Source organism: Heliangelus exortis, chromosome 1 (assembly GCF_036169615.1).
Source record: "Heliangelus exortis chromosome 1, bHelExo1.hap1, whole genome shotgun sequence".
Lineage (NCBI taxonomy): Eukaryota > Metazoa > Chordata > Aves > Apodiformes > Trochilidae > Heliangelus > Heliangelus exortis.
The window spans coordinates 71,488,289-71,514,041 of record NC_092422.1 but is presented as its reverse complement, the minus strand read 5'-3'; the positions used below and the strand labels follow the sequence as shown (position 1 = coordinate 71,514,041).

At 39.6% G+C, this 25,753-nt stretch overlaps 1 protein-coding gene across 4 annotated transcripts in view; it reads right to left on the bottom strand.

The window, feature by feature from the left end:
* TBL1X (transducin beta like 1 X-linked) overlaps nucleotides 1–25,753 on the bottom strand; it is a 199,025-nt gene that overhangs the window by 34,551 nt on the left and 138,721 nt on the right. For all 4 annotated transcript variants that reach the window (XM_071747860.1, XM_071747834.1, XM_071747850.1 and 1 more), the window contains 3 exons: nucleotides 23,439–23,546; nucleotides 3,742–3,887; nucleotides 764–1,013 (listed from right to left, as the gene is read on the bottom strand). In XM_071747860.1, the coding sequence (XP_071603961.1) occupies nucleotides 764–1,013; nucleotides 3,742–3,887; nucleotides 23,439–23,496 (454 nt within the window). In that variant the 5' untranslated portion in view covers nucleotides 23,497–23,546. The remainder of the gene's footprint in view (nucleotides 1–763; nucleotides 1,014–3,741; nucleotides 3,888–23,438; nucleotides 23,547–25,753) is intronic.

Sequence of the window (25,753 nt, the reverse complement as noted above, 5' to 3'; positions counted from 1 at the left end):
AGTGTGTGCTCTTAAATAAAAAGGTGAGGAATTCTTTCTTTTGTGTCTTCAAGACAGGTTGCCTGCATCCAAGCTGTCTGCTGGGAACAGTCCTTGGCACATGCAGCTCCCTATCCTTGCTTGGCTATGTTGTTCAGGAATGGATAGCTGGTATAGGCCCAACTGGGGGAAGGACCATGCCAAGAAGGCTATGGATGACCCCATGCTTGGCCACACTGTAAAAGAACAGATAGCTGGTACAGGCCCTGCTGTGCCAAGGACCATGCCATGGCTATGCATGATTATAGGACAGTGCTCAAGCTATACTCTGGCCATATTTCATTTACACGTAGAGGTTGAGAGGTCTGCAGGTCACAGCCTCTCAACCCATTTTCCTCCTGGCCTGGCCAAAATTACCAACTGTGTCAACAGCTTGTCTCAAATGTTAACAAAACCTAAAAGCATCTATAAAACTGATAGTATCAATGAGGTCTGGGCAGCCTGCTGTAAGGAGAGAGCATACAGCTCCACCTCTTGATACCGTCTTTGGCTTGCAATTCTGGAGATACCTGGATTTTCTTGGTTTTGAGATGACTTCAGTAAAACAGCACTGCCACACGAAGCATGATTTTCACTCAGCACCCTTTCTAGAAATACCTCGCCTTCCTCCAGAAACAATCCTCCCGAGTTCCACCGCCTCGCAGGCACCAGCTCAGCACAAGAAAACTTCCAACTGCGACTCAAACCCCTTGGCAGAGTCAAGGAGCTGCAGAGCCCGACTCACTTATTGCATGTGCCCCATTCTCCTCTCCGTTCACAGTGGCTTCTCCGTTCTTTGGTGTGTTCTGCTGGGAAACAGCAGTCGTCGTCGCTCCCGCTGTTGCTGCCGTTGCCGCTGCTGCCGCCGCCGCGCTGGCTTGCTGCTGGGCGAGCTTCTCTCTGAATGCTTGCTGCCGGGTCTGAACAACATCAGGCATCACCGCGTCGATCAGGGACAGGGACTCTATCGGCCTGCCGTCAAACACCGTACCATCCTGCGGGGAAAACCAGGGCAAGTGAAACGCGAGTTTAGGATCTTCGCCGCCGAGGTCAGTAATAAGGAGGTAAAAGATCTAAAGAAATGGAATTAGCTTGTGTGAAGATGCTGCACTTTGACTTAATCAACATTACTACTGACTGTCTCGCTCAGGCCCATGGTGGTGGCACTCGTGTTCTACTTAAATGATCTCTTTGGTGAATAAATAATTTATTGGAATTTTGTAGAAAATGCAGATATATACAGTCTTGACAGATGCAAAAGATTATGCTGTGGAAAAAAATAAATATGACTGATTATAGAAAGTTTCTCTTTCTTGTATATTTGAAAAAAAAAAAAAAAAAGAGTCATGGTTAAAGCCATGACAAAGACAAACAGGCTTTGGTTGAATTGTTTGTACTCCTGCACTTGCAGGGGAATAGGAATGAGATCGGCTGATAAATAATGAACCTCATCCAAAACAAGATGTATGCACAAATTCAGTGGTTTCTTGCAAGGTGTTCATCAGCCCAAAACCACCAGTTGTAGCTGATTATACTGCTTTACCATTATTTTTCCTTTATTCCAGTAACTTTATTCATAATACTTACAGCTTTCATTTTGATTTCTGTAAATTAGGCTTCAGGTTGAACAACCAATTGAATTAACCTTTAAGAGTGTTTTTTTGGGACTTAATACAGACTCCGGTCAACAGTTGCTATATCTACTTCACTTTTCTTCACTTCTACTTTCCTGTTATCTCAAATACAAGAGAAAGGTTTCACTGCCCTCCATAAAATGCCATTTCACTGATCTTCTGCAAACTCCCTTTAATTCTTTGAGATAACCAAGACCCAGCAGTGAAAGATCTGTGTTTCAGGAATAGCAGATAAGATTAGGGTATGGATGAATGAAATAGCTGGGAAACAATATAATTTTCAATAGTTAAGAATAACTAATAAAGAAAAATAGATGCTTGGCTGATTAGTATAGTTCTGTGTGACCAGTCATCAAATTATCCTTTACAACTATAATATTAAGATAATACATATTTTTTTTCTTCTGGTGGAGAAAAAGTAGGAGATAGTTATCAGAGAATAAATATACAAGCTCTCTTTCTCCTTACAATTTTAATGTTATTATCTCTACCAGCACATTTGAATCCTGGCACTAATCACTGCTACACAATGAAAAAGATTTTTACCAACAGATCTATAACTTGTATTTTTAATTGTAAAACTACTCACTGACTTCCCATGACTGCTATTTCACAAAGCATGAACAATACTTAAATTTTATACAAGGTAGTTTATGGACTCACTGAGTAGTTTTAAGTAAAAACCACAGAAGTAACATATAGCAAAGCAGAGATACAGCCCTTCTTGGCATTCTGAGAGAGTGAGTATGACCTTTGCTTTGCTGTAATGTACCTAACAGTATGTATTTGAAGAGAATCAAACCACGATGAGAGAAACATAAATCTTAATGGTGAGAACACATATATTTTTAGATTATCTCCTCAACTGAGGCCAGTTCTGAAGCTGGATCCACAGAAGCAGACTTCTACACTCGTCAAATGACCTAAACTGAGAGGTGCTCTTCATGGCTGTAAGTTTCTAACTGTGTAGCTCCAATTTCAGGCTCAGGGCAAAATGTTAAGTAGCAGCAAATTGGGACAGATTCCTACCAATGGTTTGTTATTACAACTGCATCAAAGTGCAGCTTGGCATGAATGTCAAATGTCATTGCCCCAATTAAAAAATAACACATACACAACTTCAACAAACACAGTGTTGAGTCTTAGAAAGAAAAACACGCAGAATGTTTGTGATAAAAACAAATGAGTTTCCAAACTACATACTGCAAACAAGGCAAGTTTTTCTCTGTTTTACATTCCTTTGTTCTCACCCATGATGTTCACATGCTACATTCTGCTATAGAGGAAAAAACAATAGGTTTTTTTGTATTAATATTTATTGCAGATCTCTGACAATTATGATTATCAACTGTAAATATTTTGTAATCCAGTACTTGCTTAATTGTTATGCTATACTCCCTCTAGAAGCATCACACCTTTAAGACTGGCAGGGCAAAACCACTCTCTTCCCACATCCCCTCTTTGTTTCCCCTGGCAGTTTAAGGAGAACAGAGACACTCTGTGGCTGCTCATAACAAACCCCACAGAAAACCAGTGTCCCAGCCAAGGTAAGAATTTCCACACAACCGTCTCGCCACGTACGTGAGCGGCCGATGCCTGATCATAATATGCCCAGAGCCAAAGTCACTGAAATCAGACAGAATCTCTCCAGTCACCTCCAAAGATTTTTGATTAGGCTTCTCATGGCTTCCAAGTAGTGCTGCCTGCTGGCAGGTGTCAGGGAATGAAGTTTTAACATACACTGTAGGCTTTTCCTGCCAAATTCTGCTGTGACCTTGAAAATGCAAGACTGTGAACACAGACTCATTTTCCTGTTTGCTACAAGAATCTGTGCACCCCAGATTTGCTGACCTGGGTAGCAGAAACACCCATTCACAACCATTTCAGCAGCACAAAGAAGGCCTCAGTGCCACAGCTAAAAAACTGAAACACACATCTATCTCAGAGCTAGTCAGCTCTCAGCTGGGGATGAGGCAAAACATGAAGAACAAAATTAAACCAGACGAGGAGAAACCGAGGCGGTTTGGTGGCCTGAATCTCTGGACACACTGCTTGGTGCCAGTCAGTGGGTTCCAGGAGGGGTACTCACTTCATTGATGCTGATCTCAGCCTCCACATACTGGAGCCCCTTCTGGAGGATGGAGATGAGTGCAGCAGGTGGCACTAGTGTTCCGTTGATGTTGGACTGGCTGATGTGGCTCTCGATACCGAAGGTGAAGGCCGAGTGGGAGAAACCTGAGAGCAGGAAAAGGAAGCCATGACACGAAATGTAAATGCACCAGCTCAGATACACCTTCACGGTCTAAAAATAATTCCGCTTCGAGATCTGAGAGATGTTGCACTGTAAGCAGGAGGACTTGGCTTGGCTGCGTGGAGCCAGGGAGGTTAACCAGAGCCATCCTGACCACTCTGCCACTGCCCATCCCCCTCCCCTGCACATATTGGGAAAGCAGTATAGAAATAGAAATGCACACAGGGAAAAATCACCAGAGAACTGCAGTAACTGAAAACAATCACATAAAACCCCAGGAATCGCCAAAAGGGCAAGTCCAGCTAAAAAAAGTGCCTCAAATCTTCATTTCCCTTGTTGCATTTTAGCATCGCTTTTTTTCTGAAGATAAATACTTAAATCCCTACCAGAGTGCAAGTTGTATAAAATCAAGCCGTAGAGGCAGCTGACACATGGGAGCCATTCCCTTATATCAGGGAGGAGATTTCAAATTCTCTGCTCAGTCATTGCTGAGCACAAAAAGACATGCGGAGCACTGCCATTAAAATGTGAACCAACAGAAAGGCTGCTTCTGTAAACTTATTTTCTGAAAGTGAACAGTAAAAGCAGAAGTAATTAACTGGGATCTGCCAAACAGCAGAGGACAAGCCAGTGCAGCAGCCTAACCTTTAACCAGAAGTCTCTCTCTTCCCCATTTCATTTTCGTCATTGTCCTAGAAACAAGGGGTAAGGAAAGGGATGGTGCTGAAAATGGAAGAATTTTGCTGGGCACATTTTAAGAAAGAGCTGTGCCTTCAACGCCAGCTGAAGCTGCTGGAAACTGTTGCTGGGTATGAAGGCGAGTGCTGCAGAGTGACTGTACACAGGGGCAGATGCGGGTGGGGGAAGGGGGAACAGGATGTAGATATAACTGTAGGAACCCATTTATCACCACACTGTCTCCAGAGCATTAATCTAGCATTAAAAGCCTTGGGGAAACCACCCATGCACTGTCTCAAACAGGAAGAGCCCTTGCAGTCTCCACTGACTAGACAAGAAGAAAAAAAGAAAAAGAAAAGAGAAAGAAAGCAGCTCTCAAATGAAAATACTTCCGTTAAATATAGCTGTGCCTCTTCCCCCTGTCAACAGTAATTTCATTTATAGTTTTGTCCGTTAAGGGATTTCCCCCCTATCACTGCAATGTCCAATTGTGTGTGGGCTGGAGGATGGGATTTTGGGCTCACTCCACAGTAATGCTTTCCCTCTCTCACTCAAATTGTTTTCAAGATTTTTTTTTGGAGCTAGATCAGTTATGACTGTAGATAGATAGCAAAAACAAGCTGAGAAACAGAATGCCTCCCACATTTGAATCTGATGTATTTGTCTGTGATTCTCTTCCCCCGATACGTTTTAATTCGCCACTGTTTTTCTCCTCTACCTGGTAATAGCCTCTATCCCTTCCCTTCCTGACCCTACCTTCCCCTTCTGGCACTCCCCGTGTTTTGGGGATACTTGGGACACTTCTTAGGAAGCGGCAGGTCCACCCACGAGCAGAATTACATAGGATTATAAGGCATTAAAAATATATATAATAAGGCTAAAAAAAAAACCTGAAGAACTGCAGTATCATTTCATCTAATCCTGTATTTGCTTTTTATGCCCTGGTCTAGTTTATGAGCTGCTAGACCTCCTGCTGCATCCAAAATAGACTGTAAGATGTGCAGAGCAGTGTTTTTCCCTTGTTATTAGTTTTGTAGAACATCTAAGCACATTTCTGGGTACCACAATGAGGAAGAAATCGAGCACCGAGCATACACAGCCTGAATCTCAGATTTCTAGGGCTTGATCACTGAACAATGAAATCTCTATGTATATATAAATATATGTCATGCAACTAACCAGAATTACAGAGTCAGATCCCACTTGGTTTGTATTTATGTGTATGTACATTAATCAGCAATAGCAGTAACAGTACCTTCTTAAAAAGGAATGGACTTTAAAATGCAAGACAGAAAAATCAGCAAATCTACTTAAGAATGGAGAAGAATGGGAAAATTAAGCTGTTTTCCAGAAGCACTGAAGTCAACTGCTAAAAAAGCCAGTAACTAGTTTGTGGCCTGGCAGCTCAGAAAACTGTAACATGGTCTGTCTCTGATTCTTTGAAAAGGTGGATCACATAAAAATGGCAACCAGCAAATATAGATAGAAAACATTAAAAAGCAGAAAATCACTACTGGTGATCTATGGTAGGCTTAATTTTATCTGAATTTGTACTTCCACTATTGCATTTGGTATTTTGCAGACCTCTTCGTTGGCTGCTGGTGTATCTCAAGCCCCAGCTTTGCCACCAGACAGCTGACTGTGGCACACAGCTAACCTCTTTGTGCAGGCCTGAGTTACTACATCCCCAAAGAGCAGCACATCTCACCTGGCTACATGTGAGAGAAGGAATTCCACAGCAAAAATCTCAGTTGAGTTACTCCAATGAATCTTGTTTTACTGTTTCTCTCAATGCTAAGAAACCAGAGTTCCTGTTAGATGACAAAACACAAAGTTCCTGGCTACCTCGTCACTGAAGAGCAATCGCACTCGTGCATCTCCAGCACTTGTAACAAATTCCTGAAATTATCTGGTAAGATGCAGATTCCGAAAATCAACAGAGTGAAACTGCCTAAGTGCATGCTGCTGGACACTGTGCTCCTCATCCATCTTGGAAAAATCCTCCCATACAATTTTAATTAAAAGAAAAACAAACAACAGAAACAACTCAACCAGACCACCAACTGATAGCTAATTACCTCCTGATTTCTTATATAACCCTAGCATCTCTATAAGACTCATATGGAAGTTGACTGGTTTTAAAAGCAACACACACAGTTAACAAAATCCTGAATGAAGCTGTAACCATGTCAGGTTTCTGATAACGCTGAGAAATCACTTGAGCTTTGCTTTTATAGTTACCAGATGTGACCAGTTCTCTTTAGAGCTACGCATGCTTTTGAGTACACTGAATTATAAAGCAATGCTGGGACTCTTTAGTTCATTCCTAAAAAAAGGTGATTTATATTAAACAAACGTAAGTTATTTTAAATGTAAGCTTGTGTTAAAATGTTAATATGGCCCTGATTCTAAGTTCATGAAACCACATTGGGGAATGCAAAGCCAAGGCACAGGCACCACACCCACCCTGTTCCCAGGGACTCTGTGCAGTCTGTCAAGGCAGTTGGAAAGGGAGAGCAGAGACAGAAGGTGCTCTGCAAGGCAGGATGTGAAGAAAGGATGTGGTAGGGATGACATGAAATTATGATGGACCCAAACTCAAAACGCTGTAGTAGCAGTAAAATAAAAGTTGCAAATCTTGTCCATGTGCATTATTTCTCATAAATTCTGTCGCTATGGTGGCTGTAATCATCTCTCTACAAATAGTAATTTCTAATCTAATAGCACCAATAAATGAAATTTTAATGTCCTCCCTTGGAGGACACATGCAATAAGACTATGAGCTTTTAAGGTTACAGATATGAACATAAAGAGCCAAAGGGGAAAGAGCATGGCCACACACTGAACTGGTTTCATACCAATGAACCAGACAGCCACTTGTGCCATGACTGTGATCAATGCCTTAAAAGCAACCTTGCAGCAGACTTGAAAGAATAGCCTCCAGGATTTTTCTGCCTCAAAAAAAAAAAGATAAACATAAGCCATAAAACTATGTACATATTATCATCCATGAAAGAAAACCAAACAGAATCACAGAACGGTTTGGGTTGGAAGGGGCCTTTAAGATCCTCTTGTTCCAAATGACCAGTGCAGATCGAGGATAATTAACGGGAGGTGACCCTATCAACAGCTGAACAGTCGATCTTGAAAGATTTTCCAGAGCACAAAAACATCCATGAAATAATGTATGCAGAAAAGATTACTTAAATTACAACTCCCTGCCTCTGCCAAATTATTATGCAAGTGTTTGTGACTTTAAAACCGAGTGAAATTCTTCACTTAGAGATTCCCGCACTTTTCTGTACCAACAGTGGTAACAGGTTCTGGTGCTGAGCTGTATCATTTCCCACACCGAGGTGTCTGTATATACTCTCAGTGAAACATACACAGCCATTTGGGAATTCTTGCCCTAGGCAGTGCCAAAATTGCATATGTAGGGCTATGTTTTGCAAAATTTCTCTGATGGATTTTGCTGTAACTGCAAAAATGGAGATGATCAAAATTTTTTTCCCTTGGATGCTCCTTTTTCAGTTAAAAATGGCCTCCCCTTAAAACAAGATTTGTCACTGATCGTAGAATTACCAGTTTTTTTTTTTTAATGAACATAATTCTGCTCTTTGTGCTCTCGTTTGATCTGCAGGCTACGCAGCTTCAATTGTTTGTAATATGCCTGGCTCCCTGCAGAAACACCTGTCAAATGCAGGCATAGGAAAGGGCATTGCTCAGCCACACAGCCCGGGGAATGCCTTGTCTTCTGCAGAGATGTCTCACCTCTTCTGGGAGCGAACAGTTCTTCCTTTTTGGCACACAACTGGGGTGTTGCCAAGTATTCCCTGCACTAGCTCACCTGGCAATCACAGATCCTGCTAACTGACATTCACTAAGTGCTCCTTCCATTTCCCGGTCCCTTTAGCACCATAAAAAGCAATCTTTTTTTAAATTGCAATCTTAAATATGAACAGCTACAGCACCTACTGCTGCGTTTGTACAGGTGAAGGGAATGACAAAGAGGGGTCTGTGGCAGCAATGACTTCTGAAGTGTTTCAGTCTTAGCTGGTTATTTAAGAGTTACCTCAGGGATGCCCTGATTAGCAACAGTTAAGCGAGCTGCTGAATACTGTGCAGGTTTTCTGTTTGTGAACTACATGAACTTAGTTTTCTCTGGCAAATCTAACTAGTATACTGTTCATATATTTTTTTTTAAACAACAGATGTGTCTAAGTTATTTGCAAGTTACTCAGTTTGATTTTTCATCTTACAAGATTCTTCACTGAAACATTCGTTACTGTATAATGAAATAGAGAATAAAGAATTATATCAAATTGCCTTTTACACACATCTCAGGCATCTGCTTGATGAACAGCCTCTATCCCAACAGTGAGCACAAGTAACAACCCATTCCATACAAATCTTTGTATAACTCATGCCCTGTGTGGCTGGTCCTGAGAAACAGTGAGGTTTCATACAGAGGACTGTGTAATTTTCTTTATTAAATTTTCATAGTCCTTTAAGAAGTTCAGATTCCACGGATCTTAGGTTCAATTTCCAGAAATCACTAAATTAGTGACAGTATTACCTCAATAGAAAAAGAATAAACAAACAAACAAATGAGGAATCATAAACTGATCCCCCTCCCTATCTCCCCCCCCTTTTTTTTTCTCTAACAATTTAACTGTCTGCAGGTATAAATAATCAACACTTCTTATTTCATTGTTTTCTCTGACATTGTGTTAGTCTTTCTTTTTGGAAATTCCCAACGCTAGCTCTTCCAGTCCCTCATCTCTGAAGTAACACACTGCTCTCTTTGAAAGTGTTTGGCAGGTACAGAACACAAAAATGAGCAAGGCTTGAGAAATTATTAAAACTCCTGGCTCAATAGAACCAATGTGCAATTGCTACAATGGGATCCACTGGCAATTTCCAGTTTTCTGGATGCATGAGTGCCTGTTTTCTTAAGGCAGTACTGTACCTGGCATTACCACTGAGACTTTGACAGATGTAAAATTTGTGCAAGAATGGAAGGCACGAAAGCACTGACTACAGCTATCCAGGCTGCAGGGAAAAAAAACAGTTGTAAGGGGGTGAAGGAAAGTCATCCTTATGACCATAAAAGGGTATACAGGCAAAAATCCTGGGAGATTTAGACACAACAAGAAGAAACATTGCACAGAAAAATGAGTCAAAAGAAAATTGCACGCAAGAGGAACAGACATCCCCACGCAGTCTCATCGGCAGCTTTACCATGTTACCAAACCCAAGAAAATCCAAAGCTGCCCGCACGGCTGCTTGCCAAAGAAACCAGATGCATCCAGTGGAAAAAACATCTTCCCCAGTTTGACGTCTGGGTCTTGGGAGTGCCATCTAAGCAGGAAGGGAACAAGGGAAGAGTGGTGCAATGCAGTGATCTGAAATAAATTAGAGCCCTACTACCACTGCAGTTAAAAAAAAAATAAATCCACTAAAGAAGACTGAAATACGACCATTAACAAAGTAATTTCCTCCAAATACCAATGAGGTACAAACAGCACAGTTAACACTACACTAGGACTTCCATAAGTCTAGATTTACCAGCATATAGAAACGAGGGACACATATCTGTAAGGGCATATTTGAATGTAATTCCTGGCTGCAAAACCAGAAGCAAACAGTTTAACTTAGAGCAACTTTATTTTCTTAATCCTGGGCCTAACACCTGCTGATCCTTGCCCATTTCCCAAGAGAATACAATGACATTCTTCACTTTACTTGGCCACACATGCCATTTTAGAGTCTAGTATTTCTCCTTCTCTGTGACTGAGAACACCAACTGAGAACTGAGAATGTAACATGGATCCTTATCCTTCCTTTTCCTTAGATTTCTGTGTAACTGTGTATTCACAAAAATATGGTATTAAAAATTGAGTGAACATATCCAAAGGCTTCACAAAAAGGACACCAGTTTCTCCAAAAAAGGTTTGGTTGCAGTTACTAAGTATCTGGTGCCTCAGGCCACTGATAATGATTCTGCAAACAGTTAAAATAAAAAGGTGGGCAAAACTCCTACACATCTTGTTTGTTATTCACAGCAGACTGAGATTCTTCTCCTAGCCGAGCTTTTCCTTTCTCAATAACACATCCTAGAGTGCCTCTCTGGTTTTGGCAGTGTCTGCTTATTTTTGAAGACTTACCTTTGCAATTACATAAAGGGCTTAACAAGGACGCACATTAGCAATTTAAAATAGAGAACTGCAGCTGAAATATATTTTTAGAAAAATCAGCTGAACAATAGGGCTTGCACATTTGTTTCAATATCAAGATCGCTGAACGATTAAAATTTTTTCCAGAACCCTGGGAAATGTGTCCTGTATTACAAGCTCTTTTATAGTCCCTGGGGAATAGAAAGAAAGGATCCCTAGCTGTAGCTTGTGTCAGTTGCCAAAATTATAGTGTGCCTGGTTACCCAAAGTTTTGTAGAAGCGATTATTCACTATTATTAAATGTTACACCCTTTTTTCTTGGATATCTGACCTGTTCACCTTCTGCCAAGAATTCACACAAAAGTCTGCTACCCAGAATTATTTTATTATGTGCCAAAGAATGCGTTGGCAAGTGTGTTTTTTTTGGTTTTGGGTGTTTTTTTTCTTTTATGCAGGAAAATATGTTGGAAAAGATTAATACAACTTGGAAATGACTTTTTGATGATCAGTACTTGGCATTCACTGTTTAAGCCGTACTCAGGGCTGCAAATTAATAAAAAGAAAAATATGATTCAGACAGAAAACAGAACAGAAGCAATGGAAAGAAGAACTTTAAAAAAGCTTTTGAAAACAAGGTCTGAAATATACCCTTTTTCACCTTGTGTAAATTAGACTGACAATTGCACATAAATATAAACACAGATCTCACACTTTAATGCAGCTAAGGTCAAGGATTGAAATAACTTACACAGGCCACATCAAGAATTAAAAAAAAAATAAAAATTCCCTCTACATCAATGGGATGCTGTTATCTTTCAGCCTTGTCCCTGCAACCAAACATCCAAAGTGACATTCATGCTTTTGGGGAGAGACATGTCAGGGAGCAACTTTTTATAAGGGCACATAGTGACTGGAAGAGAAGTAATGGTTTCAAGCAGGAAGAGGGTAGGCTTAGGTTAGGCATTAGAAGAAATTCTTCACAGTGTGGCTGGTGAGAAACTGGCACAGGATGCCCAAGGAAGCTGTGGCTGTCCTCCCCCTGGAAGTGTTCAAGGCCATGTTGGATGGGGCTTGAGCAATCTGGTCAGGTGAGAGGTGTCCCTGCCTGCCCATGGTAGGGAGTTTGGAACTCAACAATCTTTCAAGTCCCTTCCAACCCAAACCATTCCATGATACTGACATGATTCTATGATTCTTCTAAGGATCGCATGTATAGGAGGGATTCTCACAGTCATACATACTTCACAAGTTATTTCCATAAGTTATGTTCTTCTATGAGATCTAATATACACCTCTAAGTGGTGCCAAGCAGGAACCACGGCTGTAACTCAGTGGGCATCCTGGAACTTCAGCAGCAGACTGGTTTCTGCTGGTGACTACAGAGCCCTAACACAGCTGCTCTGGTTAGGTGTGAGGAGAAGGGATTTGTATCTGCCAGAGCTGCACAAGCAGCAAGTCCCCAGGATGCAGACTATTGGCAAAACTTGCAAATCAGCAGAATACAGCTTCATTCCCTGGGCCTGGAGAATCATAAGGAAAAGCAGTACATTGACACACAAGTGTGTAGCACTTTTCAGTGGTTTTACTAGCAATGCCACCTTGACCTATAAATATGTGCCTTCCAACCACCACCCTATTTTCTTAATTCTCCAGTAATACTGCATTCATGCAAGCTTTAAAAAACAGGACATGAAGTGATCAGAACCAGAATTCGTGCTATGGAATAAATTTGTAAAAGTATAATTGTTTGTGTAGCTTAGAAATTACCATGTTTGCTCAGTGTCTGAAATCCAACACTGCAGAGCAACTTTCAAGCCAAAGAAAAATTAAAATAGCAAAGTTTGGAAAACTGTTTAGACACCTAGGAGGAAATACCAAGTAAGCAGGGTTTTGCAAATGGCAAAAGAACAAGATTCTCAGTGTCCTTTTTTCCTTCATAGGAACTTACAAAATTCTGTACCAAATATTACTTTTCTTACATGGCCTTTATATTACTGTTGTCACGCAACAGGGATAAAAAGAAAGAAGAGGGATAAAAAGAAAGAAGTTTTCAAAAGGACCTTTTGAATTGCACCACATAACATTTGAAACTATTATTTATGTCTGTATATAAAATAGATATCTGGTCACAAAATTCCAAGTCTGTGCATAGAAACACAGATAAAACTGGCCTTCATAAATGTTATTACATTCTTTTGAAAATTTAACCAGAAAAAAATATGACAAAACCATTAACTTCTGTAGCTGTAAAATTATTTTTTCCTCTTCATTGAGAAATTTGGATTTGGGGAGCCAACCATCAAAGACTGCTTGCATGTATTCATTGCTTTATGAAGCAAGTGCACAATGTGATTTTGGCTCGTGTAGTTTCAGAGGTACTGCTGGCTTAGAAACCACTTTGCTTATCTTTAAAGGATTCATTAAAGATTTTTATTTTTTTTAAAAAAAAAGGTTTTGGAACGGCATCCCCAAAAAGCTTGTTTGCTAATGCTGACAATGATTTTCTTAAAATGGACTCTATATATGCAAAGAGAATAAACAATATATATAAATACATATATACATAAAACAGAGAGAAATTGTGCATAATAATACAGTTCTGATTTGAGAAATTAATTCATCTTTTCAGCAGTCATCCAGCCTGTAACTTAAAACTATTTCAAAATCAGAGTTCACCTCCCTGTTTCAGGAAACACACAGTCACTCCCTTCCTTTTTTAAAGAAATACAGAAAAAAAAAAAGTTCAGCGTAAAACCCCTTATATACCTACACTATTTTTACTACACACATGTTATGCTGGGGTGTGTGTGTGGTATATATTATGTTACACTATACAAGACATACAGTTACAGATCGTTTCTCATTAGATAGGAATGTTCATTATGGGGTGACTTTTAGGAAGCACTTTTATTTAAACCATAACATTTTTCGGTCAAATTTCTCAAGTGTTCCTATCCGTGAGTCATTTTAACATGTATCCCACTCCCAGGACAGCACTGTGCCTTTATTTATCTCAAATAATTCATGGTCAACAACTGTTGGTTCTATATTGAACTTCCAGTATATCAGAGATTTGGATCATAAGCTTAAGTCATTTTATTTTAATTGAGCAGGCTGGCCCTAAAGAGGACAACACATCATATAAATAGGGCTGCATGCCTACAAATCAGATCTGTCCTGAACTGTAAGAATTAAAAATGGAATTTATATTGCTCCAAAGCCTAACCATTCTACAATTGAAAGGGTGAAAGAAACCCTGCCTTTGGTCCTAACACTAGTTCCTGAATAAGTGCAGTTAGCAATCTCATTTATACTGCATTTATGCATATATATTTATGTATAAATTTATAAAATCACACATAGAATACAAAATACTAGAAAAATAATGTTTCTTCAGAGGATTTTAATATGTTTTAAGACTAAAACTGTTTTAAATCTGCTGTGATGTGCTGTACGTAGTGTTAACCTCACTTTCAAACGGGAGTATTAAGGCACAAAAATTTTAAAGCCAGGTTTAGACCCCAAGTTTTTACACATTTCCTTAAAAAATGTGTTGTTTTATTTGCTCAGTGCCTGTTCAGAACCCAGTTACATTAGCACAAGAGTAACTGTGCAGATAGATGCTCAGCAAATAAACAAGTGTCTTTAAACCAGTGCAGCTGAGTTTGGTCTATGAGTTACAGTTACTCTACAGTGCAGGAAACATATATATGGTCCAAGAGCCAGTGAGAACATGTATGTGGACACAAATAATGCAGCCACAGATCTGTACTGAAACAATGCTACAATGAGTGTTTTATCTTTGGCTGGCAGGACAGTATCTCAAGGATGTGTATTTCCCTCAGCAAACAAAAGGTCTCCATCGTTATTATTGGAGCACAGCTACGTAGAGAGCTTCAAGAGCATTCCACAGACTATGGTGTTTAACAGCACCTTTATGTATAAGTTCTTTAAAATATCCTGGGGCTCCCAGAGCTGAGCAGGAGGTCAGACTAGTTGAATATGAGCCAGGAATGTGTCCTTGCAGCAAGGAAAGCCACCAGCATCCCGAGCTGTGCCACAAAAAGCTTTGCCATAAGGTCAGTGGAGGGTTTCTTTGCCCTTTACTCAGCTGTGGTCGGGCACATCTGGAATACTGTGTCCAGTTCTGCGCTCGCCAGTACAACAGTGACAGGAACACAACGGAGAGAGGGGAGTGAAAAGACCACACAAGACGATCAATGGATTAGAGAAGGTCTGAGAGAAACAGGGACAGGCTGAGAGAGTTGGGACTGGTTGCCCTAGAAAAGAGAAGGCTCACAAGGGACCTTATCCATGTGCCTAAATTCCTGAGAGGAGTACAAAGAGGATGGAGTCAGGCTTTTCTCACTTGTGCCCAGTGACAGGACAAGAGGCAATGGGCACAAACACAAACACATGAAATTCCACTGAAACAAAACCAAATACTTTTTTACTGTGACGGTGATCGAGCACTGAACAGGCTGCCTAAGGAGGCTGTGGACTCTATACTTGGGACATATCCAAAACCCGAGTGGACAAAGCCCTGAGCAACCTGCTGTGGTTTTACCCCACTGTAAGCAGGGGAAGTGGATTAGATGATTTCCAAAAGTCCCTGCCAACCTGAACTAATTGCTGGTTCTGTCATCTCCTGAGATACCATCCAGTCTGAACTCTCCTACGATGCTAATGAGCCAAATTAGAAAACATTAAAAAGACAAAAGAAAAATAATTACCCACTTTACCATTAGTGCACACAATTGTATTTACTGTCACACTGGACAAGTGTCTCTGGTGATGAAGCGATAAATTCTTTTATGAATTATTCCTCAAGGTGTAGAATTCACTAATTTAAGCAAAACCCATACACTGCACATTCCCTTCCTACCTAGCAGCAGCCTTCTTATGTCAAGGAAGCAGTTAGCGTTGAAGCAAATTTAGCTGACCTATATTTGCCACTATTTTATGCTAGGCTTAATCTGTATTATTTTCAACATGCCCTTCTCTCATCTGTGACTTAGGAACTCTGGGCCACATACAGTTGTTCAAAATACTCTATAAATGTATCTCACATGCAAAAAAAGTACATACTTCAGAGAACAAGTACATAAGCTTGTGTAAGTTAAGAACTTACGCATAAAGCACAAATTCAAAAGAACAGAATATTGATCTTGAATCATTCCCTACTGCCCGAGAAATAACCCAAGCAAACTGTGATATTTATATATTTTATAGAATTTATTTCTTAAAAGAGAATGAATCTTAAAGAAGATATTTTCCTTCAAATTTTGTTGCTTCCTTTTCGAAAAATTGCAAATGGGATTAGAAAATTATAGTATCTACTAGTATCTACTAGTACCTAGTAGATATTATAGTATTTATTAGTATCTACTTGTACACCAGTATGATAATGACATCTCAGAAGCCTCAGCATGTCCCCGTTTTGGATTGTCTCATAATTCCAGATGTAGAACAAGAGATGCCCTGGATGTGGTTAACAGGAAAGGGACATCTTTGCACATGCCTAACTGAACAAATTATTTTGTGCTGTGATTCACAGGAATGGTTCATGCTCTATGTGCCCTTGAGAGTATGTTTAGAACATGAGAGAAAATCTTACCATTTAGGAAAGCAAGGAAAATCTGTGAACCATGAACCAAACAGACCAACAATCTGTGAACCATGAACCAAACAGACAACCATCCTGAATCTACAGATGGAAAACAACTATGTTATTAGCTGCCTTAATTTGCATGGGAAGAAAACAAGTAACAGTTCTAAAATATAATGGTAAATTGTCCCAAGTCAGCAGCTAAAAATTTCATTGACATCTTTTTAGCAAAAGTATCCAGCTATTGTTTTTATTGTTTTGGACATCATAGGGACTGTACACGGAGGAACAGTGTATCAACTTCATGCCATAAAACATAGAGAAATTCACACTGAACAGTAAATTGAACACTGAACACTGAACAATACAAGTGAAAATGGAAACTGCTCGACAACCTTAACTCCTAAGAAGTCATTGCCAGACATCCACTACAATAAATGCTCTACTAGAGGGCCATACGAGCTGCAGACAACTAGAAAGTTGATTTTCAGGTAAGGATTCTATACCACAACATGAATGTAAGTACTTCAAAAGGAATACAATTAAACCAATCAATGCATCAAAAATATCAAATTGAAAAAGCTTTAATAACTGAATTGATATGTTGAGTTGAGCAGGTGGTTTATTGTAGCAGTGGGACCTATGATGAGATTTGTCACTCAAGAGCAGATGGCAGTATGTTTTAGACTAAAAGGTATGAGAGATTTGACTTCCTTTTGTTTTGCTACTCCCACTCTACTACTTCAAAATTTTCATTGGAATCTTTATGATTCCCATTGCATGGTACTTTTCTGACCTTCAATCCAAAACACAAATAATTATCTGCTCCTCTTTTGAGTGGACAAAGCAGAAGAGGAAAACTGTATATTCTGAATTCTGAATGGTGTTGTAGAAACACAGCCCTTCACTCTAAAGTAAACCAATAGAAGGACTAAGTCAGCAGGAAAAGATGGCTGCTTCTCAGGAGTTTGAAGAAGTGCAAAGTTGAATCAACATAATTTGGATGCCAGAACTGTGGCTTGTTTCATTTTTGCCAATGCACCTGCACTAGTTGGGGCTGTTCAGCCTGGAGAAGAGTTTTCTATGTTTTTTATGTCTTCTTACTTTTGCCTCATGTGACAAAGTAACCTGCTTGGCTGATGCAGGGCAAGCAGTCTCCCTAGACTTTTCCAAGGCTGTTGAAACAGCACCCCACAGCTTCCTTCTTGAGAAAGTGTCTTTGTCCAGTTTCTCCTGGCAAAAGTTGTCCAGGCATTGCCTGGACAACTGGTCTGTGTGGTGGGTGGGGAACTGGCAGACAGACCATACCCAGAGGGTAACAGTAAAGAGTTCATCCTCCATCTGGCAATGAGTCACACGTGGAGTCCCCCAGGGACCAATATTGGGCCCAATGATGTTTAACGTCCTCATAAGCGACCTGGATGTTGGGATCAAGAGCACACTGATGAAGTTCACTGATGACACTGTGGTATAATTACAATAATTGCTAGAAATGACCCAGCCTGCATTTGTACTTTTTCAGTAAGGACCAGCATTTGGATCTGATGGAATGTGGCTAGTGTACCATGACTACCCTAGATGGTGGTATTATCAGGGGTACTCAGTGTGCTCACTTCAGGAGAAATTACATGGATGGTGGAGTGCAGTGGAGACACCATGGCCATACTCTGTGACAAAAATACCCACTAACTGCACTTTTGATATCCTGGGCAAACAACCTGCCACCCTTTGACAAACGCTGTTCTTGAAATGTACTTTTGTTCATTAAAATCTCGTTTTAATATAAAAAACACACTTCCATCCCTAAAGTTACCCACCTCCAAGGTGCGACCTCCCCTCACTGAGCCTGTGTGCTGAACTTTCCTGTAGCCTATACCTTTAAATGTGAAACAAAAGAACTTTACACCAATCACAATAAAGATACGCTTGACTAGAGTCACTCAAGCTTCACCTGTCAGGTAAAATAGAATAAAAATAGCCAACAGGGGAAAGGATGTCAGGGAAGATACCATCACAGGGAATACACCATTGCAGGCACAACCCTGACCCCTGTGACCGTCAATGCGCTGAGCCTCTCTTCCCCCCCCACTGGGATGCCTTTGGGTAGGATTTTACTTGAGTGCCCCCCCCTTCCCTTTCTCCTTGTCTCGGTAGAGTCTCTTTAATAGCATAAATCTCTACACCCGTGGCTTTTGGCACGCTGGCCCCCCTGGGAAATCTCTACAGAGTACTCATAGCCTAGGTATTTTGCACGTGTTTCTTTTGCAGACAGTAAATTTATCACCAGCAATCCAAAAGAACTTGTTTGCTGTTGCTTTAATAAATCACACTATTCATTAATCTGGTGGTAAGAAACCTCCTTTAGCATGATCGAATTCCAGCGTGTGTCTGGGATAATTTCTTTACTTGTGTGGTGTTAGTAGTGCATCTGGACCCTTGTCTTCCAGCCTCCTAAAGGTGAATTGGCTATCACTCAGAATCTAAGCCCTAATACCTGAGGGTCAGCTGGATTGCAGGAGGGTTTATTTTCTGCCAGATTTCTTTACTCTCCTTTAACGCAACAGACATCAAGATAAGTGGAGAGGTTGAGACCCCAGAAAGGAGAGCCACCCTCTAGGATGACCGAGACAGACTGGAGAAGCAGGCTAAAAGGAACTTTATGAAGTCCAATGTAGAGAAGTTCAAGGTCTTGCACCTGGGAACACATAACCCAGGAGTGCAGTTCAGAATGGGATCCACTTGGCTAGAGAACAGCCTTGTGGAAAGGGACTTTGGTGGACAACAGGCTCAACGTGAGCAAATAGTGTGCTGCAGCAGCAAACAAAGCCAACAGGATGTTGGGCTGCATCAACAAGGGCAACACCAGCAGAGAAAAGGAATTCATCATCCCACTCTATTTGATGCTCGTCACCTGGAGTCCTGTGTTCAGTTTTGGTCCCCACTGTACAAAAAGGATGTGGACAGGCTGGAGAGGGCCCAGAAAAGAGCCATGAGGATGATCAGAGGACTGGAGGACCTGCCATACAAGGAGAGGCTGAGAAGACTGAGTTTGTTCAGCCTTGAGAAGAGAAAGCCTAGGGGAAATCTAACCACGATGTGCCAGTACTTAAAGAGCAGCCACAAAGAAGATGGAGACTCCCTGTTTACAAGGAGTCACATGGACAAGGGGCAATGGCCTTAAGTTGCTCCCAGCAAGATTTCTTTTGAACATAAGAGGAAAAATTTTCACTATGAGGACAGTCAGACACTGGAGAGGGCTCTCAGGGGAAGTGGTGGATTCCCCGACTTTGGAAAGTTTTAAGTCTCAGCTCGACAGGGTGCTGAGACAGATCATATCACTTTTAAGAATTGAACCACTTTAAATTGCGCACCAAAAAGCTCATATTCAAAAAGGTCCAAACTGAATAGTGCAAGATTCAACTTCTGAATAGGAAGCAAAAATTTTAAACTGCAGTTCAACTCTTGAGTTAACTCTTAAGACAACTCTTTATAACTCAAGACGGAGGGGTGGTGGTGTGGCATTCATGGTTCTGCAGTGGAAGTGACAACACCGAGCCACCCTAGTGGTGGAATTCCTATGCCACCAACCTGTGGAAATTCTGCATGACTGCTTTGTTTCTCAGGGCATAAATAAGCCCAGAGACAGCCTATGTGAAGAGGCAATTATTTCCTTATTTATTTGAATACAGCTAGCAATTAGAGCCTTAACTTGTCCAAGTCTTGTCTTGTACTAAAGGGATTTGACTGCACTGTCCCTGTACCCAGCATCTTCTCAGTAGGCAACTCAAAGCAGTCTCCCTTGCTGTACTGTTTTCTCTTAAACCACATGATCAGTCAGTATAACTCATCAAGTGCCACAACTTACCAGTTCATTCCATCTGCAAATGTACTTGAAAATCATTTTATACTTCCTTCCATGTAACTGATAAAGCTATTGAGTAATACCTTGCCAATAACAGATTCCTGAGTTCCCACTAGAAGCAGTCTTTCAGATGACTATTCCCCAGCTTTAATAACTTTTCAAGATGTTTCCATTCACCCCTTTTTAATCCATTTGGTAACCCTGGATTACACTGATTTTACTCACTTCATTTTGGTTTTAACCACTATGAAAACAATACTAAGTGAATGTCATAATGTAGTCTAAGTGTATTATTGTCAGCCCAGCTATCTCTGTCAGCTCCATTTGTGATCTTGGAAGAAGCAATCTCAAGTTTGACAAGATCTATTATCCATAAAAACTGTATGGCTGGCATTAGGCATGATGTCATCTCTTCATTTTTTGTTTGAGGTAACTGATTTCAACCTTCCAATGATTTTGCTTGACCTATAGTTACCTGGATCATCTTGTTTAACCTTTAAAAATTCTGGCACAACATTTGCTTTTTCCAGTTCACTGGAACTCTCCTTGGTATGCCAAGATTTGTTAAAAAGCAACAATAATGGTTTAGACAGTCCAACTCTATTGATAATCTCCTGTGCAAGTTTTCTAGCCTGACAGAGAATTAAGGAGGAAATAGAATTACTGAATTGAACTTCAATTCTAGAAGAGCTGAACCTCTACTAGAATGACCCGCCAACATTTTCATAATGAAGTGCAAAGCATTCATTAACATCTTTGCCATAATGTTGCAAACAATCTCAAGTGCTTCTGTGCCTTACAGTCACAAAATACTTGACATATTATAGGGACACTTTTCTTTTTATAGAGTTATAATTCTCTCTCCCAATATTTGCCTGCATTCTGTCTTGTAAGTGACCTTTATGGCTGTGATTGATACAATTTTTAGAAGCTTTGGTTTTAGGTAACGTTAATAAGTAATCAGTGTAATAAACTTGGTTTTGGCAACCTCCTTGAACTCTAGAGGTTTGAACTTAAACAGTATTTAAACACTAGCACTCTAAATTTAGCATGCATTAATTCTGAAGCTATTGATTAAACATGGTTCATGTGCTGTCACTTCTTATGACATTCATACCAGCAGGTAGAAAGCCAAGATGCTGTATAACAGCTTTTGTTTTATTACCCTACTTTATCTGAAAATACAAAAATAAAAATTTCTTTGGGAAAAAAACCCAACAATGACAGTATGAAAGAGGATTTAAACCAAATGCAAGAAGCTTTTTAAACACATGGGTGGATTCATCATTGGTTACAGCTCTTGTGTGCTCTACAGAATTACTAGCAAACTGTAAGGTAGATCTACTAAATATCTATCACCTAGACATCAATGAGCTAAGTTTGAAGCATACTTGAATATTTCTTCAAATATTTAACTTCAACTTCTATTCTCTTCTATAGGAAAAATACAACAGAATAGTGGAAATAATATGATTCTGTGAATACCTTTAGTATGTGTGGATTAAGTAAGAAAAACATTTGGCCCTTCACTTGAGATTAGAGCAGTACCACTTGAAGTTCATATAAGAATTTGTATGTAAAGTTCTCTTTGAAATGCCAAAAGTGTTTGTCTGTTTGTGGGAAACAGGTTACCTAAAAGAATATTTTTTCTGACATTTGTCTGATTCCGCCATTCTTGATCGACTTTCTAAAGCCTCCTCCTCAACTGCTTCACAACACTAATCCACCTACTGATCCATAAACAGGGACAAAAAGGGCTGGGTATTTTTTGTTTGGTTTTGTTTGGGTTTTTTTTTTTTTGTTTTTTTTTTAACACATCAGGGAAACTGAATGTATTAATACACAGTTATTTATAATCTCCTACAATAAAACAACATAAAACAACTTCAGGATTCTTTAGGCTTCGATTATATCCATTTGCACACTGCCCTAATGTTTAAAGCTCTTTCCAGTACAATAACCCAAAAGTTTATTTTTAAAAAGAAAATTTGCCTGGATTAAATTTTAGTTTTGTTAGTTCCTGTCTTTTTTGATCTCATTGCATGACAGATCTGGACTGTTTCTTTATAAACTCCTGTATTAGTGAGAAGGATATAAGGTACAATAAATCTTCTCAATTTCAGTGCAGATTCCTTGCATAGGCATTTGGATCCCTGGGACTGAAATATTCTCGGAAGTAGAATAAAGAGATAAAAATAATGTATCTAATGATTGCTAGTTATAATGACCAACAGATACAGGCTAACACACTGTCTTCTACCTGCTGGGATTTAGTGAACTATTCAAGACATCTCTCAAGTCTGAAATATCTCCCATATGTCTCTTATTCTAAAACTGGCTTCAAGTCTTCTGTCAGAAAGACATTAATTTTTCACAAACTTATTGTTTGTTTGTCTATTTCAGCATATGAAACACTAAATATTTTTAGTGGATTCTACTTTCACCAGAACACAGGGCCAGTGCCAAGTAAACCGGGATCTTGGCTATAAATTCTTTATCAATGTTTTTTCCCCACCTTTATCATCTCTGCATTAACAGAACATTTTCCATTAGGGTAAGAAAACTTCTGCTCCTTTAAGTCAAAGAGTGGAATCAAGACTACAAAACCACAATAGATCCTAAAGGAATGATGATGCTTTGCTTCTAAAAGGAAAACCCCAGTAAAGACATTATTTTCTGATATGAAACCAGAGAGAGGTGGAAGTAATATTACAGAGAGCCATACTGACACTTGTGTGGCTCAGTTTACATACATAATTACCCTAAAGAAATTCTAAAACCTCGGACACTTGCACATGAATTTCCATTTAAAGCCAATCTAAAACCAATTTAGACAATCTTTCTCTACTTAACAAGTATCTGACAGAACTATTTCAAGTAGCTAAGAAAAAAAGATACAAAGTTCATGTACTTTGTGCCTGTGAAGTCAAAATCACTTTGTCTGAGATGATGTAATTCTACAAAAATGTTTGTTAACAGTCATTTATTTCTTTGTTTTGCCTAACTGCAATGTTCACTTTGTACCTGTGCATGCTTGCCCTTTTATTATGTTTATGACCATGATTTCAAAGAAACGTGGGTCTGTGCAACAAATACTTAGTCTATCAGTCTGAAACACTCAACACAATATTCCTAAAGCAACACCATCCAGAAAACCAATTTTCCCATCTCATCTATGACCTGAAGTTTTGAGGAAAGACAGGAAATTTACCTGACTCCTGGAGATAGCGATACACCAAGAAATTCACTTCGTCACTGGTTATGCTCATCTTAGCCCAACCTCAATATGATGAGGTTTACGAGAAGTGAGATCCACGCTCTGTTCAAAGGGAAAGAAAAGAACAGGTTTTGCTTTATCTTATCTTGATTTATTATGAAATATGCTACCAAAATAGAGGCGGGAACTGTTAGGGTATTTAAAGATTTAATATTGTTATCAAGGCTGTTACATCCCAATGTGAGGCATCCATTAAATATTGTGAATGAATGCTCAAGCTGTACTGTACCTATTATTATAATTAAAGAGCAGTATTTAACATGTGAGACAGTCGGAGGGAACGTTTAAAATCCTGGAAGCCATTGCAAATGTCAACTCTTGTAATTCTGTGGCTTTACTACAGGTTCCTTGGACACTTCTTTCTACAGTGCAGGCATTTTCAGAACTGCTGGCAGTGACAGTCACATGTAGCACACCAAATCATAACATTTTTGCACCCCTGAATTTGTAATCTAGTTTTCTGTCCAGTTGCTCATTCATTGAAGAAACAGATTCTTTCCTTACAAAACCATTTTGCACAGTGAACTTTAAAATAAAGTTCCCATAAAATAGAAACAAACATAAGATGATACTACAAATTTTATTACTGGGAGGGGCAGGAGGTGGGAAGAGGAAGAGAGAGAGAAAAAAAGAGAAAATGCCATATACTTTGTGCCAACAAAGAATACAAATATCCTGGCATTTTATAATGTCATAGTGTCTGCTGATTAATGGTGAGCAAGAATTAAACTTCAGTTGTTCACTTAAGTAACTGTAACCTTCAGGATGACAGTTTTACTTTACTATTTTGGGCACATACTCTGATAAAAAAAAACATTGGTTTTAGATGATGAATTTGTTTTGAACACTTTCCATTAAATCTTAATGATTCATTTCTGTTTGGGAATCTGACTGAAGTAGTTTGGTTCGAAAAGCCCTAAGTACTTCTCAGACATAAACTTTACAGCTCTGTCAGCCACACCATACCTATAACTAATCATGCAAAGATTTGGATGCAGAAGCACACGCTGCGTTCTTGTCACGTAGTACAAATGAAAGACTGTAGTAGGCGTGTGCCATTTGCTTCAATTTCCCGTATGCCTCTTCTTGGCAAGCAGAAAGGTCTTTGTTCATCGAAAACCTCTTCTGTAATTCCTGTCGCCTCAAGCAGCACCTGCTACTGCAGGCAATGCTGATCGACTACAACTTTCCCCTGCTCATGATTTAAACCAGCAGGTCACTCATGACTGTAACAGATGTCTCTGCATATTTATGTAAATGGAGTCTTCAAACCCTGGTACCTTTTATTCTCCTGGGCTGCTATATTTCATCAAGGGCTTGGACACAAGTTTTCCCTAAGAACCCATAGCTTGCTGACTCGGGAGACATCTCCCTCAAGCATTCTGGTCTTTATTATTACAGTTGGAACTTCACAGAGAACAACAGGAAACAAAATACTGTAATCATGCAGTCTCAGTGAGAAAAAATTCATCTAATTTGGGAAGGCTGACCACTTTCTGCTAAGGCTGTGTCTGAGGACCTCAGTTGTATCCAACACCCAGTCCTGTCATGCCACGTATTACCCTGGAAAGCCACTTGGTTCCTTTTCTCTTCAATCCTCATCTGTAAAACGGGCCTAAATTTCTTTGCACAGAAATCAGGAGACTGGAAGCAGTGATAGCTGTGAGGGCTTTAGTTACTAGGGCTGGTGGCTGCAGGCAGTGAAAGGAGACCACTTTCAGTACAACTTCATACATACTGCTTCCAGATTAAAGACACTTGGTTCTGTATAATCAATAAATCCCTGTGCCTCTTTTTGCATAATCATCAGCATACAACAAAGAACAAGAGAGACATTCATGGCAACAGTTAAAGCCATTTTCGTCCCTGTCTTAGTACTTAAAGTACATCCGTCTCACTGCTATGGCCATAATAACAATAAATCAAGAAACTTTGATAGCTGTGGGTTTTTTAAAAAAACACACGACATAACACTTTTAAAAGCATTTTAAAAATAGCAGTTTCACAATTTGGTGGTAGGAAAGTTGGTAAAGATGAAACCTCTTACAAAAATTCAGTTTCAGCAATGACGTACTTTGTGGTAAAATGAACTTTATTAAAAAAATGAATTAAGAAACTAAAAATGCTGTTTCTGGATGCATCTTGCTAATTTAAGACATTAATATGGTATTTGCCACATAGAGACGGTTGCTTTGGGAAAGGAAAGAGAAGGGAAGTGTTTTTCTAAAGATGAATTTCTTAAATTAATT